This window comes from Lissotriton vulgaris, chromosome 5, assembly GCF_964263255.1.
Source record: "Lissotriton vulgaris chromosome 5, aLisVul1.2, whole genome shotgun sequence".
In the NCBI taxonomy this organism is placed as follows: domain Eukaryota; kingdom Metazoa; phylum Chordata; class Amphibia; order Caudata; family Salamandridae; genus Lissotriton; species Lissotriton vulgaris.
In genome coordinates, this window is record NC_141693.1 from 985,533,493 (window position 1) to 985,547,111 (window position 13,619).

Below are 13,619 nucleotides of genomic sequence, written 5' to 3' on the forward strand. Positions count from 1 at the left end.
TCTAGAACAGGAGGGTAATGCCAATGAAGGGAGTGCTTTTAAAACACTACCCTCAGTTTATGTGATTAAAACAAAATCTTAATTGCTGAGGAAATTAAAAAGATAATTTTTTGGGTGGGTGAAATGGGATGGAGCCCCAGGGTCCATATAAGAAGAACTGCCTTTGCTCACAGAAATCATCCCGAGCAATTTCAGTGGGTGGAAGAGAGAAAATATGCGTGCTATCCTAAGTTGTTTGGATATGAATAATTGTAGGAAGTGCTAGGTGTATGGGACAATCCTTTGCTGTTTAATATACTTTATTATAATAATCTTCTACATCCCTACATTTTGCACTCAATGCAGTATATAACCCACCAAGTTTAAATAATATTGTGATTGCTAGCGCAGGAATTGCATCATTGTGTAAACTGATGTCGTTCCTTTTCTGTAACAATGTATGTAACTATCTTACCATGGTACCTTGATATGTATACATTGCAATCAGATACAGCAGATGCACCGCACATTGAATGGTCAGAATAGCTACATTTCAGATGTTTCTTATTTATCACACTGATGTGCATTTGGAAGTATCTTTTGTTTTGTTCTAGACTCCAGAATTATTATATTGTTGTTAATTGTCCTGATTGCAGGTCCTGGCATTTCCAGCTACTTCAAGGAGCCAGAGAAGGCTGGCCTTTCACTGAAGAAATGCATGGACAAAGCAAAGGGTGTGGTACCTGAGAATCATCACAGTCAGACCCCGCTGTACCTGGGAGCCACAGCAGGCATGCGGCTTCTCGGGTACTGCATACATAGAGACATCATGTCTTCAGTGCATATCAATAGGATTGACAATGTTCTCGTAACAAACATAATAAAAACCCTCCTCACACTGCAGGACCTAAATCTCTTGTCTTCTAGCATTGAAAGTAATTAGAAGAGGAACAATTTGGTTTGGGATGGGTTCTAGGAATTGGGATTAAGAATAGAAAAAAACAAATCCATAATTGCCAATTTAAGAAAGGTTGAAATGTTGGATTGTGCCTCCTACAAAGGCAAAGAAGGTAAGGATGCAATCTGAGCTCCTCCATTTTTTTTCCCCTAAAAAACATTAAGATCTTAAACTGTTTATTGCAAACAGACCCTCAATACCTTTGCCACCCAGTGTCTTGGCTCCAGGGCTGACTTTGAAGTTGGTGGTGCCCAGTGTGACCATCTTTGTTAGCACCACATGTCCCATGACTGCCTTCTCTACGATTTCCCTCACTACACCCCTCCAATGGTACTCTTCATTTCTCCATAGCCCCTCTCTTCATTTATTTCATTTATTTAACTCATCCCAGTGTAGGATGTCAGAGCAATTTATATTATTATTCAGAGACATTGACTTGTACACGTTCGTAAGTCATGTAGGGTAAGTGAGGACTATAAGATGTAGGAGTCACACATCATCCATACTGGTAGATCCTGAAAGTTAAGAGTTTTTGGCCAAAGGAACACGAAGTCTGGATTTAAACTGTATCTTAGAGGATGGAGTTCTCTGCACAAATAATAATGTATTATTACCTGAAAGGCTCCTTTTTAGCTACTATAGAATTAGAAAAGATTTAGAACAATATGTATCTTAAACCTGTTCTTAACAGTTGCACACAATCATTGCTGCAACAAGTGCCTTTAACCCTGTGGGATATTGAAAATGTAGGCACCTATCCCCTTTGGTCCTTCCCGCCAACTATGCTCCCACTGCGACAGCACCGGTCATACCGCTCTAAAACCAGCACTACGACAGACACTCTCTAACGACCCCAACTTTGCAAGTATCCAACAAGGAGTTGTTATGGTATCCTTGAGAAGCGTTGGGGATGGTCACCAGTCAGGTCCCATCACCCCATTATTTAATGCATTTTACCCACAAATTGATTCACAAATCTGAATGGAGAACTAGGATTTGCTGTTATTCCTTTCCTTACCCTGGCCTCCTATGCTCCCAGTTTCAACTTCTGAATTCTGTGCCGGCCGCCTGTTAGAAAAACAAAGTTTGTGAAAAGCACAAAGTCCAGTGGGCACTCACTTTAGTTCTCTGTGGACTGAGCTTTCTGAGAACTCAGGAAAAAATATGGGTTTTTAGAATCAGTAGAATTTCATGGTGTTTAAAACATACAAACTTTTGACTGGTTTGGCAGCATTTTGCAGTCACGTTGAAATGTTGACTGCTGGAGTGTTTTGCAGTATTTCTAAAATCGAATGTTGTCCATAGAATAGGAAAATATTTTTGCCCACGCAAAGAAATGCAGGAGTTGGTCATAGCTACCAAATCCATGCGTAGCTGATTCCCAGTTTGTTTTTCTGTGCCTACTAGAGACACGTTGAATGCACAAATCTCGCAGGAAAGCAGATTTGAAGAAGTGTTTCTTTATCCAGATTTAAGGGATACACGATGTATGTCATTGAAGAATGGCACATTTTTGGGCATTTCGTAGGATACATTGTCATTTAAGGATGACGTTGGAAAAATATATATTGAGTGCCACAAAATCTAAACATGCTTGTGAATGCTGAGTTTGCATAGTTTCTTTTTTTTACTCCGTTGCCTCTTAATTGGGGACATATTTGGTCATTTATTTATTTATAAGCAGCTAGGAAAAAAATCAGAGACCTTATACATGTTAGCAGTGGTGGGTAGTAAGTTGTGCAAATTTTGGCTTTACAGAGTAATAGTAAGACTCAATTTAGACCATCAATGAGTTCCATCAATAAGTACATTTTGCTTGGGGAGATCACCACAAACGAAAATAGTATTATACACTAAAATGGTCTAATGGAACAAATGAAATACAGAAGTGAAATATTATTTACATATTTATAGGATTGTCGCTGGATTATCCATATTGAGTCCCTTTTAGTAGCAGGTGTTTTGTTGGTTCCTTTTTTTCGAAGTCTTTGAGTAATTTGATTTTGTGAGTGGCGGCTGTTTTGACGTTCCAGTAACAAGTGGTATTGTGAGAGATGGCTAGGGACCAAATTATTTATTGATTTAAAGACCAATATCATATTTTTTTATATGGCCCTATTTTTGGCGTTTAGCCAACAGGTCTAGTTTCAGTAAGTAGTGGTGGAGTATTCTTGTTTAGGTTTAGAAGAGTGCAAGTTGCAAAGTAAAAAATAATAATTTGGTGTATAGAATTAGTTAGGAAGGCCCGGCAGAAGGCTATCTGCTGGCGATCAGGAAGGAACCGAGTGTTATTCACTGTTGAATGGTAACAGTGAGTGGAACTTTCATATCTAGAGCAATGGAAATTGAGCATCCTACCTCTTAGATGTGCTAAAGGGAACCCTGGGGTGTCTGGCTGATGAGACAAAATTCAGAGAGACAAGGGGAAATAAGGGGGAGTTAGTCAGAGGGATGGATGCAATGGTAAAGGGAAAGAATAGGACTTCCGTTTTAGGATATTTTCGCATGCACGACCTTAGTGCTATTGAGTGTTGAATGACCGGGAGAGTCAAACTCTTCTTCTGTAAAAGAAAGTAAGATAATATAGTGTCATTTGCATACAGGTGATATGGGAAGCTGAACGCAGAGTTATCACCAAGCTCTGTCAGAGATGGTCCTAGGACTGATCCTTGTGGGAGAGGCATAAGTGCAGTTCTAGGAGCCAATAGGTTTTCAGTGGCCAAGCACCTCTTGCCTGAAATACAGCGCAAACGTATTGTTTGCTTATTATCTGTTTAGGGCATTGTTATGGCAGTGGTAGCTGTACTTGCAGTATCTTGCTCTCACTCTTTGTCCCAGCTGGTTTCCTTTGTGCTGTATACGGAGACTCATAGCATATGAATGAGGTGGGATATTAGCACTCAATGTCTTAATGAAACTGGCTCAATATTCCCCCTGCTGGTAAAACTATTTTATAGTTGTGCTGCTATGTTAGTTTGCATTTCTAGGGTACACTATTGTATTCATATTACCTTATGCTGCTATGTCAGAGGGCACAGCACTAAGTGTTATACAGGATTAATAGAGAGTACACGGTGTGTGCAATTGCTGTAACAAGTGTCCTGACTATAGTTAAGGCTCTGCTAAATATATTCGATTCCCCTCTGTGGCTTGCAGATATGTTCAGGGGTAGGTGAACTTTTACCAAGAAGTATCTGTTACATGTGTTACATGTGCACAGAGTTAGAGATTCTGGTACCTTCATTGCAAAGGTGTTTACAGAGTGTATTATTTGATCAAGCATACACTGGACATATTTTAAAATGGGTTTTCTGGACTCATTTCTAGAGTTTTCATTTGTTTGTGAATAGTGGACTTGCTACAACATGACTTCTTCTGGATTGCTTAATAGTGGCCTGACCGTCATAATTGTTGAACACTTTGAAGGTTCACTAACAGTTACAAGCGAGTCCGGGCATGGACGGCTTCATCTACTTCCATCCTAATATATTCTGCAGGTGCCACTAGACAGATTCTGTGTGATTTGTATTTTTGCATAAGGCGAGTTTGCCAGCAGTGGAATATACAATATTGGCCCTCAGAAAATGATGAGGGCGCCTCTGATTTTTTTCTCATTTGTGATATCATTCGGTATAGCAGGTTAGAAACTAGAAAGTATGCTGCTTGGCCTTCGAAATCTAGAGGTGGCTTCCTGAGCAGCTGTGGAATATAGCATGTTACATCGCATGCTATTACATCGTGTTCATTTACAACGCAGTCATTACAACGGCCTCATTGTTAGAGCGTGATACCTTTACAATGCAGTCATTAGATCGTCTTGCTGTAGGGGGCGCGCTGGACTTGGGAATAGTATAATTTACTATTCAAACTCCAGCCTGCGCAACAGTAGGGAAGGTGTTGGAATAGTGAATTATATTGTTCCTTAGGTTAGACCGTCTCCTACAGCAAGTCGATCCAATGGCTTGCATTGTAAATAAATTGTATTCTAACGACATGGTCGTTGTAACGACTAGTTGTAAAGGAACTGCGATGTAATGACTGCACAGTAAATGCTGTCTCCCTCATTTTAATATGTGACTTTGGGGCCAAATCCTGAGCAATGACTCTTTAATGCCAAGGATTGCAATTTGAAATACATCATTGTTTCCACAGAGTTTGTGGGGTAAAGACTATTCCTACTTAGTTATTCATCGCCTCCACTGGCAGGAGTGTTGCCTGTTTCTCTAGGATAAGCAGATAGCCAGTGCATGTTGTATAAAGTTGATAAGGAATCAAAGAAATGAAGCTGTACTGTCTGGTGCCAGAGCGCCAAGTCACCTGCATTCTGCATTCTTCCAAAACTCAGTAGGGCTGTTTTTTATTTTTTATGAACTGGTACCGCAGTATTTTTTTTTTTACTTTTCTGATTGGTATTACTGATGTTCAGCTTGAGACTTTTGCCAACCACGTCTTGGTTCAGCCAAGTGGAGTATACATCTCTCACCTAATGCTATTGGCTGCTTGGGAGTATCCTTGCGTCTTCATTCAAGTATTTTCATTGAACTACACAAGGAACTGCTTTACATCAATAACATTCTGAAAGCAGCTGCTGGCTCCCTCCTTTGTGACTTACCCTAATTTTCTAACACTGCATTATTTAGTACATTTAACTTGGACCGATTGGTTTTGCCAGTGCTTGTTTTTGGAGGTCGTAAGCCTTTCTATGGCTCTCTTTATACGAGTTAGTTCTTTCCACGTTTGAAACCATCCATCATATGAGAGGGATCGTGACTGTTGTGCCTTTTCAGTATTATAATCTGTTGAAGAAGCTACTACTTTCCAAGCAAATGTACGAATTTTAGATTTAGGAGAGGCTTTCTGTTTTTTATCGGAGTGATTTGTGAGCAACAAGATGGCGGCGGCCTCAGAACACCGTGTCCTCTCAGCGTTCTGTTATGAGCAAGAGAAACCCATGCTGATGCTAAAAACAGTATATAGGTCAAGGATTTGAAACGAATGATAGTGATTTTGGCTAAAAAGTTGTTTATTCTAAGTACGTTCAAAATCTTTCAAGCACAGTGTTTCCCTCATTGGAAGCATTATATTTTTTCAAAAGGCCTGGAGGCAGGTCTTCTTGCCAGAAACCAAGGGTGCATTTCTAGCCACTAGTGATGCTTTGGATGATGTACAGTGAAGCAGGGATCAGCAGTGATTGTAACCTTTTCTTTCAAGTGTGAGACTCACGTCGTCTTTGCATTCACATCACTGATATTAAACTGATTCCTTCCATTCTTTTGCGACAGTTGTGCTGGAGCGCAGTTATTTTTAGTTCTGGTGCAGGGGTAGAGCCACAATCCCATCTCCCTTTCACTACTGAAAGTGACGCAGGAGCTTCAAATTCGAAGTCATGTTAGGCACAATGGTGAGTGCTGACCATGTTGAGCATAGGCAAGGCTACTGGAATTATGCGATTGTGCGGCTTCAGCCTTTTTTGCATAGTTATAGGTTTTCCGCATTTGCCACATATTCTACCATCTGCTGCATAATCTGAAGATTTTAACGAAATAACGGTTTCTAGCTCAAACTGTTCAAATGTTACTAAAAATGCAGCAACATGTTTTGCCGCACAGGAGATGGCCCTTTGCACAGGTTGACTGGTCACCCTTTTCTTGCTTATTGCTATATTTGGGTGTTACACTGGTCCTATTAAGGGCCAGACAATGTTAACAATTGTAAACATGACAGAATGAAGTTATACTATCACAATGTACTGCATTACTCCCCATAATTTACTCAAACCCGGCTGCATAATTTGGCCCTCCACTGGCGTATAATTCCAGTGGCCCTGAGTATAGGACTAGTCTGAGGATAACTGGATGAATAATTCAGCTATCCAGCGATGAGCCTGTTCATATGTGAAAGTCTAGCATAACAGCATAATTGATGTAAATGGCTGCAGAAATAAGGTAGTCACATATACGTTAATAAAATATTGTTAGGGTAACATTGTTTTTGAGTCTGAAGAAATACAGTGCATGATTCTGAAAACAGATAAAACACGGAATCTGCAGCGTATAACTTATGATGCCATACGTGTCTGGGTACTATTGCCAATCACTACTGCACACTGCACCCTGGTGATGAGTGATTTGTGGACAAGGACAAACAGTACATCAGCAGTACAGCAACACTGGATCAATGAACTTTGCTGATGAATAGATAGCTGGCAGTAAAGGGATGGCAAGATGAAATCGCAACAACCTTTTCCGCCGCAGTTCACCTGATGCCTAAGATGAGGGCAGGCAGATGTCACCAATGCAACAGAAACAAAAGGTCACTGGCCTTGTGCACAGCTGTCAGCAGACTGACACCCACGGCTTCTCCTCCCCTTGCTCGTAACGAATACTGTTGCTGCTGGAGGGGCGATGCCTGAGCTGTAACTGATTGACACTTCCACTGCAAATAGACATAGTATTGTTGTGCTTTTTGTGAGGATTATAGTTATTCTTTAATGCCCTTTTACTCACTGTAGAGCATGTTTGCTATCTTGCTGTCTGTAACCTGGATTTAAGGTTCTACTCCTCACTGCAAGTGGAATGAGTCGCACTTTGTTTTTAATAAAAATATTTCTCGGTTTTATGTTATCTAAGCAAGGGCATAGGGGCATCAGCTGGGAAAGTGCATGGTGCATCGTGGCAGTACCCTAGTAAATATGGTGGCTTTGTTACACCTATTGTACAGTTTATGAATGCTCTTAATCAGCATCATTTATAGAGTGTGTCCCTACCAGTGACCACACACGAGTTTAAGTTGAGCTATATTTGCTTGTTTTGTCTCATTCACCACTTTCATGGGCTGGTTTGACAGTTTAACGTTTAACGTAAGGGCGGTTTTATGGCAGTTTTTGGGCCGCTTTTTGTGTCCGATAGGCTGTTTTTTTCCCTCTGGCGTTATCATACATTTGTGCTTGCTGCAGACAATATATGTGGTGTCACGCATATCTTTGCAAAACATATGTACAGCTTGTACAAGTTCATAACTGCCCTGATTTCCACATGTTAATGTCGGCCACTTATATAGGTATCTGATTTGCAACTGTTGGGACACTTTTATTTTGATGCCTGGTCTTATATCTTCTGACCCTGTTGGTCACTAGTGGTTATCATCCAGTCAGATTTTGCAGAGTTCCCTGAGCACAAGAATATATGAGCGCATCTGTAAAGTTCACAGATAATATCCATTCAAACAATGATAGTCCATATCTATGTATCCAAGTTTGAAAAAAGTCCTTATTTTATTTTATCAATCCAGATGATCACGAAGACTTGTAGATATAGCAGTACGGTCTTGATATAATTTACAACAGCCAAACGCCAACACGTGTTTCGTCAAGGGGCATCCAGGGAACTCTGCAAAACTTGTTATTATGACAAGAATTACTTTGTAATTTACTGTCTCTTGACAGCGGTGGGTGGTAGCTGTCTGTGGTTCCCTTGATGCCCCTTTTGAGATAATAATCTGTAGATTTATTGCTGCATAGGCTTTGCGCTGACAATACCTCACCACCTATTCATCTAAGTGTGCATCATCCAGTCAGAGTTCACCAGTCATCCCCTCGAAAAGGATAGACCCCGCACTCAAGATTGCTGGTGCGTTTGAGTGCCACCACTATCACCTATATTGGTATGCTTTCCCCATTTTCCAATATTGGATCGACAGACCAAAGGCTCTTCTGGTTTCACCTGTTTAATGCTCCCGGTTCTGTCCTAGTGAATCTCCATGTCCCCCAGTACACTCTCACTGCCCCACCTATTAGACATTCATCAGTCCTTGATTACTTCGCTTAGGCCACACAATTCAGCACCTAGAACTCTGGTCCCTCGGTGCTAAAGTCATGCTCTGACGTCTCCTCCTCTTCATGGTCTCCATGCTAAGCATGGGCGAATTTTGCGGATCTCGCGTTCGCGAATTTGCGGATTTTTGAACTCGCAATCCGCAAAATCCGCGAATTCTTGCGAATTTGCGGATTTTTTTTTTTTTGTGTTCGCAAGGATTTCTGCCAGTTCGCGAGGGTTTCGTACCAGTTCGCAATTGCGAACTTACATTTCGTCGCGCAACGGTCGCGAATTATGTTGTTTCTACGTCTGGTTCATCATCACAGGTTCCCAGCACCCTCTGTTTCACCACTGCAACCCTCTGTTACATCAATGCCACCCTCTGGTTCATCATTACTGTAGATTATGGGGGGGAAAAGCAAGCACACCATCCCTGCTTCAACTCAGATGAATTAATTTGGGGTTAGTTTATTAATGTGTCACTGTTTTAAAATTCCAGTCTGGCACCTGCTTCCTTATCTGTAATTTTGCTTTCTGTTGCAGTGCATTTTTTTTCCCCAGGACCTTCTTTGTGGCCTACTTGTAGCTATTGTATGAGCCTGCTGTGAGGGTCAGAGCAGGGTCATACAATTGTTGCAACTAGCAACTGAATTCTGGAGGGGCCCCAGTCAGGAAGCACTACCGGGAATTGTTACTAATGATGAGTTTGAACTCTTGCCCCTGCCGAGTGCTTTCACTTTTGAAAAACTCGTTTTTCCGCAATTTCGCGGGGTTCGCGGGGTGCGAACACGCGCAAGATCGGATTCGGAAGCCGCAAATTCGTGCGAATATGCAATTTGTTTTTTTTGCGGCGTGTTAGTTGGCAAGGTTTTGTGCGTTTTTGCGAGCCGCTCGTAGCGCAAGACGCGAAGTTACCCTCGCGGTCGTTCAAGGGCGCAGCCATCTTGTTTGCCTGACGTATTTCCGTTTCCGGGCGCGAAGTGTAATCTCGCAAAGTCCGCGGTTTGCCAGTACAGTCTCGCGCGTGTTCGCAAGGAAAATCTCGCGCGAACTTACCCGCGCGGTCGTGAACGGGCGCGGCCATCTTGTTTCTCATTCATTGCTATGGTTCTGGGCATGGTCTTTGTATCCTCTGTCAATCTCTGCCATCCTTTGCTTGTTTGAAGTTTTTTTTTATCTATTTTACTTATTATCTATCCCTCTATTTTTCTAGCCCTATATTTTTGTGTTTACTGCTACTTTTGGTTAATTTTAAACTACTTTTGTAAACTCTTTTCTTCTCTTCCCTATTCTATTTTCTTTATTCCTTTCCGCCCAGACCATGGTGAAGGGAGCCGGGAAGCATCCCGAGAAGGGGAAGGGTCCCGCACCCCGTGTCCGGCTCCCGTGCGGGCGTTTGAGGGGGGAGCTAGTGATGCCACGGGAGATCTTTACCCCGGAGGAGGTGGCCCAACTCATTTTTTATGTTCAGCGCCGCCTCCCCAGGACCATCATGGGAGGCGGCAAGATCAGTGCCGGGTACGGGGCCCGGGAGCGCCGGAAGCGGTGGGAGAAGGTGTGCCAGGCCATTTACCACCACTCTCGGGTCTGGCGCACCTACAACCAGGCCACCCACCGCTGGACGGATGTCCTGACCCGTGAGCGAGATCTGCTCGACCTCCTTGGCCTTGAGATCCCCGGGCTTGGTGAGTAGTAGTAGCTATGTCTTTACTACTATGTTTTCTCCTGCTGTGTTATTATATTGCAAATTTTTGTTTTTTACCAAGAGCAATAATGCTGCTCATTACATTGTAGGTACATTTTATTTCAAAATCTTCTGTGCATTTCAGGTACACTGCTCTCCTTCTCAGTAGTGTTGCTACTATGCTTATTTGTTTTAGATTTTGTGTTCATTTCATTGGCCTGTGAAATTATGTATGAGTGTAGTTGAAAGAACTGCGCAATGCTACACACTAAGGTTCAGATTTTTAATTACCGGCGCATCCCTGCAAAGTTGCAGGGATGCGCCAGTAATTGTGCGTCACGCCACCATCACCCATGGTGCGCCGTATTACAATGCGGCGCGCCATGGGCCCAAAACGTCACCAAAGCGTTACGCATCTGTGCCGTAAAGGTGGCGCATTGCTGGAGTTGCGTCGCAACGATGGTGCAGCTCCATCAATTCTCTGGGGTGCCCTATCTCCCCAATGCTGCGTCAAGCCGTACGTCTGCTTCAAGCAGGCGCAGGGTTTGAGTCACGCATCATTGTCCTCAAAGTGACTGATTGAAATCTTGTAGATTTCCCTCAGCCACTTTTAGGATGCGTTCCTGCGCAGGAACGCCCTCCCTTGCGCCGGAACACCCCTATTGGCGCAGGGCTTTACAACGTGATGCATCTCCCAGATGCGTCACGTTGTTAATATACGCCGCACCATTGCGCCTCTTTTGTGCTGTCGCTGCGTCACAAAAGTCACGCAACAATGGAGCAAAAGAGCCGCAAGGGCCTTATAAATCAGCCCCTACAGACTCAAGTCCAGTCCTTCCTTTGTACACATGGCGATAAGAAGAAATAGTGGTGGTGGATTAATAGTTTGAGTATTTTAATGACTGGTGAATGTAGTAGGAAACTTTAGTGTTGTCGCTGATCTTCAATCACGATGGACTTTGGCTGTCACTTTGCGTGCTGCGGACTGCTGCCTGCCAATCCTAGGCAAACCTTTTTAGTACTTTGTTTAGTGAGTTACATAGGGTAGTTTCCAATTCGACGGTCCGCAAATCAAGCAATACTAAAGTAATGACGTAGTCGACCACATGAGATTGGTCAATAATATATCCCGTGGAGTCGTTCCCTATTTGCTATTTCGCAAAAATATTTTGTTACTTTGTTAGTTCTTTTTTAAATGTTTGATTTGGTTGAGAAATAAATATCATCCATGTTTTCTGTTTTTCTTTCTTTCATGTTGTACATCAGCTTCCCCCAGGGGCAAGAGGAGGACACAGGAGGAGGAGGAGGAGGGTGCTGTTGTCGATGCAGGCCAGGACCGGGCAGTCGAGGGCTCCTTTGCTGGCCCCAGTAAGTTTTAATTTTACTATAGAGTACTTATTTTTTCCTAGCGTTCCTCATTCGATTTTTTCTAAATCGTCTTTGATCTTCTTGTAGACAGGATCTAAATTCTTATCCCTATGACTCCGTGTGGTATTACTAGATTATTCTTATTAGTCTGTCTGTGTAGCTAACTAAGATTGCACATTTGGCATTTCCATTGGACTCCCATTCTAGTCAGCAATAGCTCTATGCACTGAGTGTAGTCCTCTGGGATTGTCCATATTGTCTTTTCAAGTATTCTAAATGTTTATGCTTTGACCATTGCCAACAATAAAAAGGTGAATGACCACCACCAAGAAATAATAAGATACTACTTTACTTTTGGTTTGGATAGGACAATCCATTCTACTACTGTTGCAGGGACAAATCTGCACAAACAGAACTATGGACACTAAATAATTCATCGCTTAGCTTATCAATTATAATAGGTGCTGTAACTGTTAGACTTTCCACATACCTCAGTGATAACAGACTTTGTAGTTGAACCCCGGCCCCAATCTCCTTACTGACTAGATAGTGTGGCAGAGTCATTTAGCTCCCAAAGTCACCGATGGCAGAGGCACGGACTCATGCTTGCAAAAATTCGAAAACCTTTAGCTCATCCACTCTAGTCTGGAGGACCAAAAACCACAGAGTCTATTTAAGTTTAAAAGCTTTATTAAAAGTAAACACATTTATTAAATTCAAGTTTGTCATAAAAGTGAACGTGTAACTGAAAATGGAAAAGTGCTTAGTGCTGACGATTAATTGGACACATTTCTTGTGGTCGAGCCGAGCTCTCACCTGGTTTGAACTTGATCCTGCTCGTGTTCTTAGAAGTCAAGGTTCTGTCTGTTAGGAGAAAAAGTGGTGCGTGTTAAAAAGTAAAAAGCAAACATTCATCAGTTGTGCCAAAAAGTGCAGCAAGACAACAGCCTTCCCTGGAAAAAGGGACATTTTTACTCTAGAGTACACAGTCAAAAATTATTAAATTGTACACTTTTTTTCACATTTCTTTCTTCCTCCTAGACCAAATATTATATAGTAGTGAGTGGTGTATTCTAACATTATTAAATGTACTTTGTAGGTGGAACATCTGGAGACGGGGCCAGCGCGGAGGTGGTGGCATTGGACGAGGAGGACAACTCTGGGGAGGAGGCGGTGCAAGTGCCGGAAAAGGACATGCCTGTGAGGGTTCACACGGTGGTGGCGGGCAGAGGTAAGCTATACATTCCTTAGTCATTGAGATTGAAGACTGCAGAGTGTGCTTTCTGCACGGGTGTATTATAAAAAAAGCAGGTAGTAGCCTCCTCTAAATGTACTTCGACTTAGCTGTGAAGTTTTTGGCGAGAAGAATCCCAATCAGATCTGAGGTGAACTTGATGGATGGGATGAACGAAAAGCGAAAGAAGGGTGTAAGTAAGTGTGGAAGCACGAGAAATGTAATGATGACTGGCAAAGAAGAATGATATGTGTTTGCTTGGTCCCCGAGGTGGCTGGGAAGGTAAGAAAATGGTATGGTGCATGGCTGGGTGAATGATGAAGCAAGGATGGGTGGAAGGAGAACAGCCTGGGTGGGTGAGACAGAAACTGTATGTGTGCAATATACTTTGAATGGATGGATGCCTGGATCATTCATGGTACTATCTGACTCTTAGATAGCATATGTGAATCTAGAGAGAGTAGACGGTCACTGGATGAACTAAGTGTTACTTTGAAGAGCATGTAACACCGCACCCGCACGTCCGTTCCAGTGTAGGAAAGGCAAGGAAAAGAAGTTGTAACGTTGTCCAAAGACTACCAT

The 13,619-nt window shown here is 42.4% G+C and overlaps 1 protein-coding gene across 2 annotated transcripts in view; it reads left to right on the plus strand.

Moving 5' to 3' along the window:
* The window catches only part of ENTPD1 (ectonucleoside triphosphate diphosphohydrolase 1), a 346,298-nt gene that overhangs the window by 261,409 nt on the left and 71,270 nt on the right, over positions 1-13,619 (plus strand). For both annotated transcript variants that reach the window (XM_086922582.1, XM_086922583.1), the window contains exon 4: positions 636-786. In XM_086922582.1, the coding sequence (XP_086778708.1) occupies positions 636-786 (151 nt within the window). The remainder of the gene's footprint in view (positions 1-635; positions 787-13,619) is intronic.